Below are 13,720 nucleotides of genomic sequence, written 5' to 3'. Positions count from 1 at the left end.
ACTGTACTTGTGAGTCCTGTTCCCAGTGACACTCTGGCTTGGGCTGTGCTGGCGAGTATTGTTACCCAAAGCCAATGCAACTTCACTTACACTCTGGGCTAGCACCTGCCATCACCAGCCCTGCTCCCCAGCGGCCAGCAGAACTTGGCATTGCTCTGACTGCGAGGTGGTCATTAACCAGGACTTCTTTTGTATCATCCCTTTGCAGCGGCTGGTGGTGCCGAGTACTTCCCAGGCTAGCAAAGGAAGCCAAGTCTCGTTGGCTGTACACAGTGTTCAGCAGCAGGTCCATTCTCCACCTGAGGTGGGTGGCAGGATGTTCGTTCCTCCCTAACCTGGGGAAAAGCATGACCAGGTGCCTAGACAGCCACAAAGCGGGACGATTTGTTTGCATTGCTCTTTGTCGCTCATTATTTACCCCCCTTTCAGTTCACCACCAGCATCCTTGTCTCATCGCTGCAGCATTTCACATTCACAGCTAGACATCAGCCTCTTCCTGGGGAATGATTCAGCCACCCCACTTGCAAGTGTTTAGCTCTGGGTTTATGTTTTGGCCCCAGCTCTGGCCAAGAGTTTGACACCAGGGTTTCGTTTGGCCCCAGATCCTGTCCAGACCTCAAGCCAGAGCAGGGGCATGTTCAAGGGATATTTGTTTGATGGTTTAATGATCCCCATTGCGTCTTGAGTAACTGGCAGGTCTGGAAAGCTGCTCTTGGTCACTCACAATCGCGCGGTATTGAGCATTCGGGCTGAAGTGTTCGTTTACAAGTGACGGGGCTCAGTGCAGGGGGAACCGGCCTGTGTTCGACAGGTCTGGCTAGATGAGCTAACAGCCCCTAGGGATCTAGGCTGATCTTGGTTTTGACACAGGAAGGGGATTGGTGCGGGGTGCATGAGGCACGGAGGAGGGGAATCAAGCCACCATATTTTGTATGTGTCCTTGGCATAGACTCACCATTCTGGAGCACCTCCTCGTGGCAAGATCTGGCATTGCAGCTCCTCTGGAGTTCAGGGGTCTGTGCAGTGACTTGGCCCTCCAGCCAGCTCACACTGAGTGCCCCAGCCCTTCTGGGGTAACCAAGGCCCAGCTCAAAGAATGAAAACTTCCCCCCTTCCCAGGTCCCACTCTCCAGAGTCTTTGCCGCTCTGCAGATTTCTTCTGCGCTCTGTGACAGAGTACTGCCCCCTGGGCCTTCTCCCTGGAGGCCTGTTTCCTGCCCAGCCACTAAGCCTCAGACTTCTTCTTCCCTCAGGCCTGCTTTGTGTATCTCTGGCTGCCCTCTCCCTTCAGGGATGGTCCCAGAGCACAAGCTGCTCCCTGCAGATCCCTTTGTAGTTCCATTCTCAGAGAGCAGAAAATCCCAACTTCCTGTCTCCTGGGTCTCTCCTATTGGCCCTGCAGTCCTTCCTTTATAGGGCCCACCCAGCCGGTTTCTCCCCAGCTGGGGCTAATCCTTCATTGCCCTCCAGATGCCCCAGAAGGGGCTAATTGGGCTGTCAGTCTTCCTGTAACCCTGTCACTGCCAGCGTGGGGTATACACAATCCTCATGACCTAAAGGGACATTGGCCCAGATCCTCCATACAGTGTAGGCACTTCACCCCCATTGAAATCAGTCAGAGTGAGCCTCTTACGCACCTTTGAGGGTCTGGGCCTTTGTCATGCTCCGCACCTGACCCTGCGCTCTGTGGGGCTGTCCTGTTGAACTCAGCAGGACCCTTGTGGGGAGTGAGGGCTGCAGGGTCAGACCCTCAGGATCTGCTTTTGGCACATTTTAGTGCAGGCCAGAATGTCCTAATGACGTGTATAAATGATTCACCGTAAAGCTGTTTGTTAATAAATGTAAGTAACTTCCCCTGCTATATTTGCACAACTTCCCTCGCACCCCCAGCCTTGTGGGGGTTTGTGGCCGGAAAGGGCAGCTGGCAAAACAGAGTCTGCTTTCACTTGCTGTGCTGAGCGAAATAATGAAAGTAAAGTAGGACTCCTGGTTTCTGTTCTCAGCCCTGGAAGGGAGTGGGGTGTAGCAGAGCAGGGAGCTGGGAGCCAAGACTCCTGGTTTCTGGTATCAGCCCTGGAGCGTAGCGGGGTGTAGTGATCAGAGCAGGGGGCTGAGAGCCAGGACTCCTGGGTTCTGGTCTCAGCCCTGGAGGGAAAGGGAGTGTAGCAGAGCGGGCAGTTTCTACAACAGCTGTAACCCAACAGCCCTCAGCCCCCTGCGTTCTCATTGACTGCTCCCCAGTAGCTCTGACGGCCCCTTTCACCCCATTCACTCCCTTAAGGGGCTGGTCCCCAAGGGTGGTTAGGAGCTGAAGGACATTTGAGGATCTGGCCCTGCTTCCTAGCAGCTCTAACTAGCACTGTTCCCCTCCCGCTAATGCGGAGTCCAGTGAAATCAGAGGTTTGCCCTTAATTTTTTGGGGAGGGGGTAGGGACGGACCAAGATGTTTCTTGTTCTGCTTCTGCTCCTGTTCTAAAGTGATTAATTAATCAGGGACTTTGGTCCAGACCCTCCCAGGTCTTTAGGTGCCTAACTCCCATTGATTTCAGTGGGCATTAGGCATCTGAGCACCTGGGAGGAGCTGGGACTGGTAAGTGTTTTTTGCAATTTACTGACCTTGTGTGTGAGTAAAGTGACGTAGCTTCCATCAGGACCAAACCTGGGGCTCTCTGGAAGGTCCCCACTGTGCCGAGGAAGCATGTGACTCAGACCCAGTCCTGTTGGCCTGGGACATATGAAGGGAGCAGGAGTTCAGGCCAGGAGCAGGGAGGCTGCAGTACAGTTGTGCTAAAGGAGGCAAAGACCTACTTTGGAAACCACAGTTGGGAGCAAATTATCAAGCGTGAACTGAGTGCTCACCACTGCAGGCGATAGAATAGCTAATGCAGCCCCAGCCCCAAGGAGTGTTGCCTAGTGGTTAGAGCTTTAGACTGGACTCAAGAGACATGGGTTCCGTTCCCAGCTCTGTCGCTGGCCTGCTGGGTGACCTTTGGCAAGTCAGTTCATTGCTCTGTGCCTCAGTTTCCCCCACCAGTAAAATAGGGTTATGCTACTGACCTCCTTTATAAAGTGCTTTGAGATCTACTGATGTAAAGTGCTCGATAAGAGCTAGGAATTATTATCATCATCACTTTTTAAAGCTAGGCAAAGATCAGGCAAGAATGCTCTTGGCGATGCAGGGGATGACAGCAATATAGAAAGGAAACGCTCTTTTGGTTACACATTCTGAATTAACTTGTGGAACTCTCTGCCACTGGATGTTATTGGGACCAAGAGCATAACTGGATTCACAAAGGGGTGGGGTATTTACATGAATAATAGGAACAATTACATTAGATTGAATAACGAATGGCAAAGGGGTTAGGCGCAAACCCTGCCTGAGAGGTGGTAGGAAGAAACGTCCCCTTTGAAGCAGCTGTGACTGGTTGCTATGGAAGATGGGGTAGTGGATCCAGTCTAGCAATTCCTATATTCCTCACATTGTCTCCCCAGGGGGAGGGGGGAAGGGTGGCATCACAGTATCGGTGCTCTTATCTACCCACTTCCTGGGTTGCTGTCACTTCCTGTTGTTCCTGTCTTAACCTGCATGCTTTTCATCTGTTCCACAAAGCACCATCCAGATCTGGCAGCTAGCAAAGTCACCCCTCAGAACAGCACATGGCTGCGGGTGGTGGGGTTGGCAGAGCCAGGAGCTCCCAGGAGGGATCTGAAACAGGAAGGAGGGGGTGTTACGGGAACACAATCTGTGTTACTCCTTCCCACTAAGCAGCCGATAAAATACACCTCCTTGTTTTTCCAGCACTCCCCTGTCCAGAGCAACAACTCCACTGCCAAACCAGGACAAGTGCAGCAGCTTCAGGTGCATGGAGTCCAGCAAGTGCCCGTCTCACAAGAGGTGCTGTATGGTTGCAGATCCCAAAGTAACCCCCTCCTGGGGGGGTCACCCGAGCCCTGTCTGGTGGGGAAAGAAAAGCCACTGGGGGATGATGGTAGTAAATGCTCTCAAGAGCTTGGCTTTGGAGCTCCAGTGGTGTGAGCGTGGATCGCAGATCTGAGATCTAGATTCTATTATAGTGTCCCCATTGCAACAGCTGCCCAATACAATTTTAGCATCTTTTCCCCCCAGTAGCAACTCACAGCTGTTGAGGTTTCAAAGAGGCGGCAGCTCAGACCATCTCTGCTACCTAGAAACAAATGTGAACCTTGCAAAGTTTTGTTATTGGCGTGCAGTTACAGTCCGGGCAACATCAGAGTTATGTGGCCACTCACTGGCCCCAGCCTGGGTGCCCAGCCCTGCCCTGTGGGGCGAGAGGGGGAATTCAGTCTCCGGGGTCTATTCCATCCTTGGTGGTGAGGCTGCCCTCCAGGAGGGCTATTAGCACTTCTAGCGGTGCCTGTTTGAGTTAGATGAGGACACTCGGGGGTATAAATGGTGGTGACTTGAAAACTGATCAAAGGAAATACTTTCTCCCACAACACAGAATCAGACTGTGGAACTCCCTGCCACAGGAAGTCATTAAGGCAAAGAACTTAGCAAGATTCAAAAAGGGACTGGCCACTCCTATGGATAACAAGAATATCCAGGATTGTTATAATAACCATTTTTACATTTCCTGCCTCAGGGTTTAAGCCAATCTCTGCCTATATGGTCTGTCTACACTGCAGACGGGAGGTGCGATTGCAGCAGGCATAGACAAACCCGAGCGAGCGAGATCAAAACAACAGTAGCAGTGACGCCACAGCACGGCTGGCAATGGCCATTTGAACATGTAGCCAGGGTCCTGGGGAGGCAGAACTAGCCCATGTCACTGCCCATCCTGCCACAACGTTGCTGTTGTTGGTACTTGAGCTAGCCTGGGCACATCTACACGCGCTCCAACCCACACCTCCCGACTGCAGTGTAGACAGACTCTTGAGACCAGACTGAGATAGAACGTGGAGCAGATTGTCCAACATCTGCTTCTGGAGGGTTCTTATGCCTCCCTCGGACACATCTGGTGCTGGCCTCTCTCTGAGGCAGGACGCTGGGCTGCTCGGCTCCAGCCTGGCCATTCCTATATTCCTAACTCATTCCACCCAGGAGCCATCAGGTAGGAGCAGCTGTCAGTTACTACAAGGTTGGGCTGGGCTATAAGTGACCCAGGTAGTGAGTGCCATCAAAGCAAAGACGGCCTTTCTGAGTCTCTCTGTTCATTGCCTTGCACTAACAGACCCCTTTGTTGGCAGCCTTAGCACTGAGGCCAGAGAAATGGAGCTCCCCTCTCACCCCAGAGATCGCTCTGATGCAGGGCGGTGTGCATGCACCAGGGCACGTGCCCTGCCTGATTGTGATCTCCATTAAACAGCCTTGGACTCTCTGGGGCTGTCAGGTGGCACCTTTCACCAGCACGGATTTCACTCCAGGAGGTTGTTGATGGCCTGTGTGTTTGCCTCCACAGCGCTCGGTCGTGCAGACCACCCCCCAGACCCCGAAAGCGGGCACAGTACAACAGCTGACAGTGCAAGGACTCCAGCAGGTTCACGTCGCTCAAGAGGTAGAGCTTTCCAGTCACGTAGCGAGCTGCCTGGGGGCTGTGCCCTTCGGCTAGTTCTGAGGCAGACATCCTCTGCCCTCGGCCGTGGTGCTCCTGAGCTAGACCGACAGTCGTCTCTTTGCAGAGTAGCTGATCCCAGCCTGGGCAGAGAGTTCAAGGTCAGAAGGGACCATTAGATCATCTGGGCTGACCTCCCCTGGAGGAACATCTCTCACCAAATCAATCCCTGGCCACTGCAGAGGTGTCTCGCTCCCTCCTATTCTCTGCCTCTGGCGCCCAGTTTCTGACGGCTGAACCACCTGGTCTGACAAAAGTCACTGGGCTGAATGGGGGGGTGGGGTGGGGAAAGAGGTGTGAGTGTGAGTGATGTAATGGCCTGTGACGTACAGGAGATCCGATTGAATGAGGTCATAGAAATAACACAGGCCATGGAATTTCAGCCAGTTACTCCTGTACTGAGCACACTTCCTGGTTTGCTGGCCACAATTTCAGAGAGGGAAGAGACCTGATAGGTCCCGTCCAACCCATTCCCTTGGCGGACCATGCCCCATTGGTCCCTGTTCATCCAGGCCATTTTCCATTCTCTGAGCAAGGGAGCTTCCAGCCTGTGCTTTTCATCCCATTACTTGTATTGGGGGGTAGACCCAGGGAGGGTGGTAAGGGACAGAGTTGGCATAAGAACCAGTGGAGACAAACTGGCCAGGAATAGATTGAGGCTGGCTATGAGAAGCAGGTTTCTGCCCTTCGCAGGAGGCAGGGTCTGGGACAGCCTCCAATAGGAGCAGTGGGGACAACCACCTAACTCCTCTGAAGGTGGTGTTTGCTCAGGGTGTGAATGGCATGAGGTGACAGGGTGGCCTGGACATGATGACCCAGGTGGTCCCTGCCAGTCTTGTGTTCCCATTACCCTTCACATCCCCTAAAGAGTTGCTCTGCCCCCCCATGTTTGTCCCCACCGGATACACCTAGCGCTGGGACAAAGGAAGCTCTGGAAATGCTGAAATCCCCCACCCAGGCTTTGGTGCTAGATGTTTGGTTTTAAGATGCTCTAGGACTAAATCCAGCTCCTGCCTCTGTATAGCCAGCATGGTCTAACTGATCTCATTAGCCCCCCCGCTGGGGGAACCTGCTAGCCATGCTGCACAGAACCAGTGCTGCAAAAGTGAACAGTCTAATCGTCAAACTAGAGGGTCATAAGGTGGCAAGCTCCTCAAACCCATCTCTGGCTAGCAGTCACCTTGTGGGCGTCTCCCTCCTCTCCTCACCCCACCCTCCCCCAAGTAACCAGTATGTGATCTAGTGGTTAGAGCTGGGGAGTCAGGACGCCTGGGTTCTGTTCCCAGATCATCCACTGGGTAAATTTAACCAAGGCCCTGATCCTCACAGGTATTGAGGTTCCTAACTTCCATTGAAATCTGTGGGAATTAGGTGCCTAAATACCTTTGAGTATACGGGCCCAAGTCACTTCACTTCTAGTGCCTCCCTTTTCCCATCTGTATAATGGGAATAATTTTCCTTACCTGCCGTTATTCAGCACAGTCAGGTCCTCAGATGGAAGATGCCACGTAAATGCAGAGTACTGTTGTGGTACAAGGTGCTGCATTAAGTAGCAGCTGGGTTTAACTCTGAGCAGGAGCTTCCCCCATGAGCAGGGAAGCAGTCGGGCAGCTCGTGGTCACAACGCAAGCTCCGATTTCCTCAGTGTTTCTGTTTATTGTTTAGAGCGCAGGCAGTGAGTTCCCTGGTCCGGCTAGGAACGGTGAGCAGCAGCAGCCGCAGGCAGCACAGCATCCTCTCTCCTTAGAGTGTAGTAGCGGGACGCATCCGCTGGCCAGCTGCTGTCTAGCCAGCCAAGAGCACAGGCTCCACTACCTCCACTCGCTAGAATCCACTTCGGAGCAGTGGGTGGAACTGGTCCGAATGCTTCCTCAGCACCTCCTCCTTCCGCAGCAAAAGGTGGTGATTGAGCAGCTGCCGTTCCTCTCCTCTCATCACGCCAGTCCCGACCAGAGAGTCAAGATTCAGAGAGTCCCTCAGGTGCTAGTGTTTGGGACAGCAGCTACAGCTCTTAAAGTAGGTCATGGAGAGGTTCCCCAGGGAGATCCAAGAATGGTTGCCTCTGCCCTCCCTGCTCCTTCCAGAGAGCAGAGCTGGAACCACCCAGCATCCCCATCCCGTTGCATTAGGACACCACGGACCACTTCCTTCTGCTGAAGCCAGTAACATTACACCAGGGATCCCTGTTTTGCCTTCATTCCTTACCCACCTAGGCCAGTCCCTGCCACAGGCACCGAAATTCTTGGACCTCTTGAAAGCAGATATTTGGTTTGTGTCTTGGATTTGAGTGAAATAGGAGCCCAGGAGCCGAGTTTTGGGGGAGGGAGATGCCTGGGAGACAAGGCTGGAACATGGGAGAACAGGCACCAATTCATTCCCGTCGCAAACAATTCTGATTCAATGCAGCAGATTTCACTGTAAGATACAGGCGAGTCAGAATACTGAGCTCTTCCTTCAGAAACCCACGGGCAGGGCTACTTCTGGCCATTGCAACTTCCATTTCATTCACCCCAACGTCCTGGCCAAGTGTCTGGATGGGCCGTTTACATTCTGCTTCCCTGAAATCTGACTCGTAATTTCAGTTGGATGCAGCATTCCTTTTCACTTCCTACCGTAAACTCTCGTGCAGTGCAGCTAGGCAGCTGTCAAACAGCTGCTGCACCCCGCTGCAGAGGGTGGGGCCCTTTAGTGGTGTAATGCCTGGGGATCCCTTTATGATAGACGGGGTTGGAACAGTTTCAGATATTGCAATAGCTTGGGTAGGAACCTCACAGGGTTTATAAAGGAAGGAGATTGCGTTGTCCAGAGTTGCTGGAAACCTGCAAGTGGGGGAGGGGGGGAGAACAGTGTCAAGATACAAGCTGTAGCTTCCAAAAATAGGAGCTAGCTTCCAACAGTTGACTCAGCTCGTTATCTAGCAGGAGCCCCAGGTTCCTGGAGGAAAAGTTCATTGCCCTTTAGAGAGACTGTGAGGGCTACTGGTTAGATCAGGGACCTGGGCGACAGGATTCCTGGGTTCGATCACTGACTCGCAGTGTAATAATTTGTATTTATTATTCGTATTACCATGGCACCTAGGGTCAGGTCCCCACTCTTCGGAGCACTGTGCAGTATTTATTAGGTGTATTACGGTAATGCCCTGAAGCCTCAGTCATGGACCAGACCCCCCAGTGTGCTGGGCACTGTACAAACACAGTCCAAAAAAAAAAAAAGAGACAGTCCCTGCCCTAAAGAGTTTCCAGTCTAAGTGTCATTTTCCCTCCCAAGTCAGTATTTAATCACCATCACCCCTCTGTGCCTCAGTTTCCCCAGGGGGCAAGGTGGGGAGGTAATAGTGACCCGCCTTTGATGGGGTTGTGATGCTCAGTGGGTCCAGATGGCGTTGAGACCCTCAGAGGAAGCATGGAGAGCCGGGAAGGGGGACAGCCATACCGAAGGACTCGGGCTGTTATGAATTTCTCTCCCCTGCTTCGTTCAGGTGCAGCAGCTGCAGCAGGTGCCCGTCCAGCATGTCTATCCCAACCAGGTGCAGTATGTGGAAGGGGGCGACGCCAGTTACACAGCGAGCACCATGTAAGTGACCCATGCCAAGCCACTGCTGCCCTTGCACCTGGCTCATGGCTCGAGAGAGGCGAGCCCCCTGTTCACTGCCCCCTTTTCCCGGGGATTTTCAGTGCTGTTCAGCTGGCCTCCCACAATGTCAGCAGGGGCAGTTAAAGGGCGATGGCCTCCCCGCTTTGTTCTTTCCAGGCAAAGCTCCGGCTCTTTCAGAGCTGGACTTGAATGGGAGACCTCCAAGGAACAGCTAGGCCCTGCAGGGCTGTAGGCAGACAGCAGGCATTGCCCTGCCATGACTTGTCCTGCCCCCTGGGGCACATGCACTGAAAGCAGCCGCTCTGCTCCTGCTCACGCTGATCCCCCTGCTGAATCTGAGCCAGGAACAGTGGAAGAGGTGGCAGCTGGGGGCACACAATTGAGGGGCCCATTCTTGGCTCCAGGCTACCTCTCTCCCTGCAGCCGACTGGCTGTGGTTCCCCCTCCACATCCAGCCAACTGCCACTGGCATTCCTCTGCCCCCCAGCTGCCATGCGTTCACCAAACAGTCCTTTCACCAGCCACTCCAACGGCCCAGGCAACCCCCACTCTCTCCATCACTCACTTCCCCCAACACATACACCTCCTCTTCCCCATAGCTACCCAGGAACCTCTGTCACCACCTACCTGCCAAGTGGGGTCTCCCGCCACCTGCTTCTGGGCAACAGACTCCCTGCTCCTCTTTCCACTCACTCTTACTCCCACTGATCTAAGGGGAGGAGGGATCAGCTTGTACCTCCCCATCTTTTTCTGCTCCTTAAAGGGCTGTGGGGTGGAGAGAGAATGAATCAGAGACTCGAACTTGGCAGCTATAGTGCTGCAGGAAGTGGTGTCAATGTGGCACTAACAGGTGCTTCTCCACTGCTTTGCTGGGTGAGCTCTGTGTCTCAGTTTCCACATCTGAGAAATGGGGTTAAATATACTGCCCTCCTTTGTAAAGCACCTTGAGATCCGTGTATGGAAACCACTGTATCATCATCATCTTTCTGGTGAAATGAAGAACTGAGGCCCTGGGCACATTAACCCTATCACCCCAGCCAAAGTCCAGCCTGGATAACTCTGTTCTGCCTCACTAAATTCTCCCTGCACTTTGTTGGATACAAGATTTCTCGTCATTTCCTGCCGTAGACTGTTGTGGTATCAATCAGGTGCTGGGTTCCACCCCAGCGGTGGCTGCATTTCAGTGGCGGGTGAAAGGTGCTCTATAAACGTGAAATGTCCATTTGCACAGCGGCCCCGGCACCAGCTCTACAGCTCTGCTAACCCTCCCTCTCGTTTCAGACGTTCCAGCACTTACCCATACACAGAGACCCCTCTCTATACGCAGAACACGGGAGCTAGTTATTATGAATCGCAAGCCACCCCGGCGCAGGTCACCACTCCTGCAACCTCCCAGACCGTGGCCAGCACTGGATCCGTCCCTATGTACGTCTCTGGAGGGCAGATCATAGCCAATCCGAGTGGCGGAGGCGGTGGCGGAGGAGGAGGCGGCGGCGGCGGAGGAACAGGAACCTACGTGATTCAGGGAGGATACATGTTAGGAAGCTCCAGTCAGTCTTACTCCCACACCACACGTGCCTCTCCAGCAACTGTAAGTCGCCAAGACACCCATGGGGCTGCTTCTCCTTTTCAGGCCACATAACTGGAAACCCCCCTTTGGGATACGTTCATCCTTCTCTGCTGTTTGCAAATGCGGAACCAGAATCGGGAGGCAGGGCCTGGCTGCATGGGAGTGGGGGGGGGTCAACATGCATGGGCTAGATAACGGCCCTGGCCTTTTTTTCTCCTGGGCTTAGCTCAGATCCATCCCAACTCACTAGCTCTGTGCTATGTCCCAGAATGCACTTCTGCTAGGGGCTGCGCCTCCACCGCACAGCCCTGCCCCACAGGTGGGGCGGGCGACGGGGCTGTTTAGTTCCATCATGGCACAGTTTTGCAAAGATTTTTTTAAAAAAAAATTTGCATTTTATAAATAAAACTTTCTAAAAGCATAAAACCAGACCAGGACTTACCTATACGTCTAGAGGGCTGTGACAGAGGGAGGGCAGGGCCACTGGTTAGAATTGGGACTGGGAGTCTGGTGCCCCTGTGGAAGGAAATCCAATGGATAAGGGAAGCAGGGGACCTCTGTTCTGCCTCAGTTTCCCCTCCCACCCACAGTCTGTTTAGATGGTAAGAGATTCCCTGCGCTGAAGAGTTTAGCCTTACCCGAGACACTGTAAACAAGGATCCAAGCTGAGCGGAGCCCTTTTGGCGTTACTATGGTAACAAGTAACAATACATGTTTAAGGTAGGTGTAATGGTGCTGACCTGCCTGGCAAGGGATTGGGAAGTTTAATGAACTGTTGTTTGTAAGTAGCTTTGAGGTCTTCGAATGAGACATGCTGTTGCTGGGCAAAGTGTAGGTAGGGTTATTGCTGGCTGGGAATTGTTTATCCGTGACAGCTCTGGAGCTTGAGATCTATCATTAATATTTATTAGTTATATTATGGTATCATATAGGGGCCCCAGTCGGGCTCCAGGATCCCATTGTGTCGGGCACTTTATAAGCAGAACAAAAAGATGACCCCTACCCAAAGATTTTCCAGTCTAAGAGCTCTGGGAAGGACAGGTTGTACACGCTCCTTACCTCAGTTATTTGGAGCAGCTGACATATTGAATCAAAGCACTTTGATTTTTTTAAAATCCTGTTTGCATGTTTAAAGCAACAGACAGATTTTGATGCAAATCACACAAGTGTAAACCAGAATAACGCCACTGGGACAGAGGCGGATCTCGGGTACTAGTGTAAAACCAGAGTAGGTCCTTTGGTATAAGAGTGAGGTCACACTGGTTTAACAGAGAATCCAAACCACAGTGTCTTCTTTACATAGTTATGGGTCAAACCTGCACTCCTGATTCCAATGGAATTGCTGTGGTATAGCTTATAGCAGAACTTGGCTTGTTTTGTTACTATACTTCCATTATTCCAAATATTTGCAGTCAGCTGCGCATAGTAACAGGACATCCACATTTGGGCTTTTAATTTGGACACTGTCATGTTAAATTTGGCAACAAATACTTTGTTTAAATCAATTCTGACCGAACCCAAGACCAGCAGAAATCCAATGGAAACATTTAAAGCAACAAAACAAATAAACCACAGCATTTACCACTCAAATATTGCAGCCTTGTGCTAGCATAGGAGAGCCAGAAAGTGAAACGGACTAGAATCAACCATGAAACTGACCAGTCTGTTTTCACTATCCAAGCCCACATCAGTTCAGAACCCTGAACTAGTGCAGACAGGGAAAAGTGAATTAGATTTTTAAAATACTTCGTCAGTTTTAATCCTTTCAAGGGGAGGGGTCAAAAAAGGGTGAGTTTTAACCCTTCTAGAACTGGAGGATGGTCTGTCATTAAGATGCCTCATTGGGAGTCAAGACTCTGAGGTTCTAGTCCCAGCTCTGCCCCGACATGCTGTGTGTGACTTTGGACACGACAGCAACCTGTGACACAGGTCGGGGAGCAGGGGGCTGGATTGTTAAACTTCGGGCCTGCAAAGTACTTTGGAATTCCTGGATGGAAGAGGCTGGAGAAGCGTACAATAATTCTCACAACTAACATCCAGTTCTTACCTAGCAATTGGTGCCATAGAGCTCAAGGCGCTTTACAAAAGAAAGTCAGTATAATTTTTTTTTTTTTTTACAGATGGGGAAACTGAGGCACGGAGCATCAGGGACTTGCCACTGGCCTGCTGGGTGATGTTGGGCAAATGTGTATGCCCAGCTAAAGGGGAGAACCCTGGTCTCCTGAGTCCCAGTCTAGTACTCTATCCCCTTGGCCACACTGCCTTTGTTGCGGCCTGTTAGTACCATATGACCCAGTCCTACAAACATTAACTGCTGGCCATAATGCTTAGGACTGTGCTTTAAGACAGTGGAATGTCTCCTGGTAGCGAGTGTGTGCAGGACATGGCCCCCAGACAGGGGGATTGGTTACCTTAATAGTACATTTGACTTGTGCCCCTTTAAATCCATGTGTAGGCACTTAAAATGGCCATTTATGTTCCCACGGTCAGCTCAAGCCCACAAGGCCTGGCCTGGAAGTGCCTGTGGTTGACAACTAGGACAGTGCTGGTAATGCCGATGAGGGTGATGGTGACACTTGTATGGCAGCAGTGCAGGAGACGGCGGGGTCAGCGTGGGAGATCCGAGGGGCGAGGTCTGTGCCAGCGGGCGTCTGGTGGACACAGTGGCTGGCCGTGAAGAAGCCCTGTAACCACTGCTGTTTCTTTGAAGGTTCAGTGGCTGCTGGAGAACTACGAGACGGCCGAGGGCGTGAGCCTGCCGCGCAGCACCCTCTACTGCCATTACCTGCTGCACTGCCAGGAGCAGAAACTGGAGCCAGTAAACGCAGCGTCTTTCGGCAAACTGATCCGATCTGTCTTCATGGGACTCCGCACCCGCAGGCTTGGCACACGGTAAAGGCACCTGCAGCTGCTGGGAGCATTAACCCTTTACAACCCACTATGCCCTGGTTAACAGTCACCGGTA

The 13,720-nt window shown here is 52.3% G+C and overlaps 1 protein-coding gene across 2 annotated transcripts in view; it reads left to right on the top strand.

Annotated features, from left to right (window-relative positions):
• RFX1 (regulatory factor X1) overlaps positions 1-13,720 on the top strand; it is a 51,679-nt gene that overhangs the window by 22,368 nt on the left and 15,591 nt on the right. The window contains exons 5-10 of one of the 2 annotated variants that reach the window (XM_074935642.1): positions 209-304; positions 3,800-3,895; positions 5,439-5,534; positions 9,070-9,164; positions 10,467-10,776; positions 13,466-13,647. In XM_074935642.1, coding sequence (XP_074791743.1) covers positions 209-304; positions 3,800-3,895; positions 5,439-5,534; positions 9,070-9,164; positions 10,467-10,776; positions 13,466-13,647 — 875 coding nt within the window. The remainder of the gene's footprint in view (positions 1-208; positions 305-3,799; positions 3,896-5,438; positions 5,535-9,069; positions 9,165-10,466; positions 10,777-13,465; positions 13,648-13,720) is intronic. The other variant, XM_074935643.1, reaches the window with a different exon arrangement.

The sequence above is a fragment of the Natator depressus genome, chromosome 20 (genome assembly GCF_965152275.1).
Source record: "Natator depressus isolate rNatDep1 chromosome 20, rNatDep2.hap1, whole genome shotgun sequence".
Classification (NCBI taxonomy): domain Eukaryota; kingdom Metazoa; phylum Chordata; order Testudines; family Cheloniidae; genus Natator; species Natator depressus.
The sequence above is the reverse complement of the archived record's forward strand: the minus strand, read 5'-3'. Positions and strand labels throughout refer to the sequence as shown.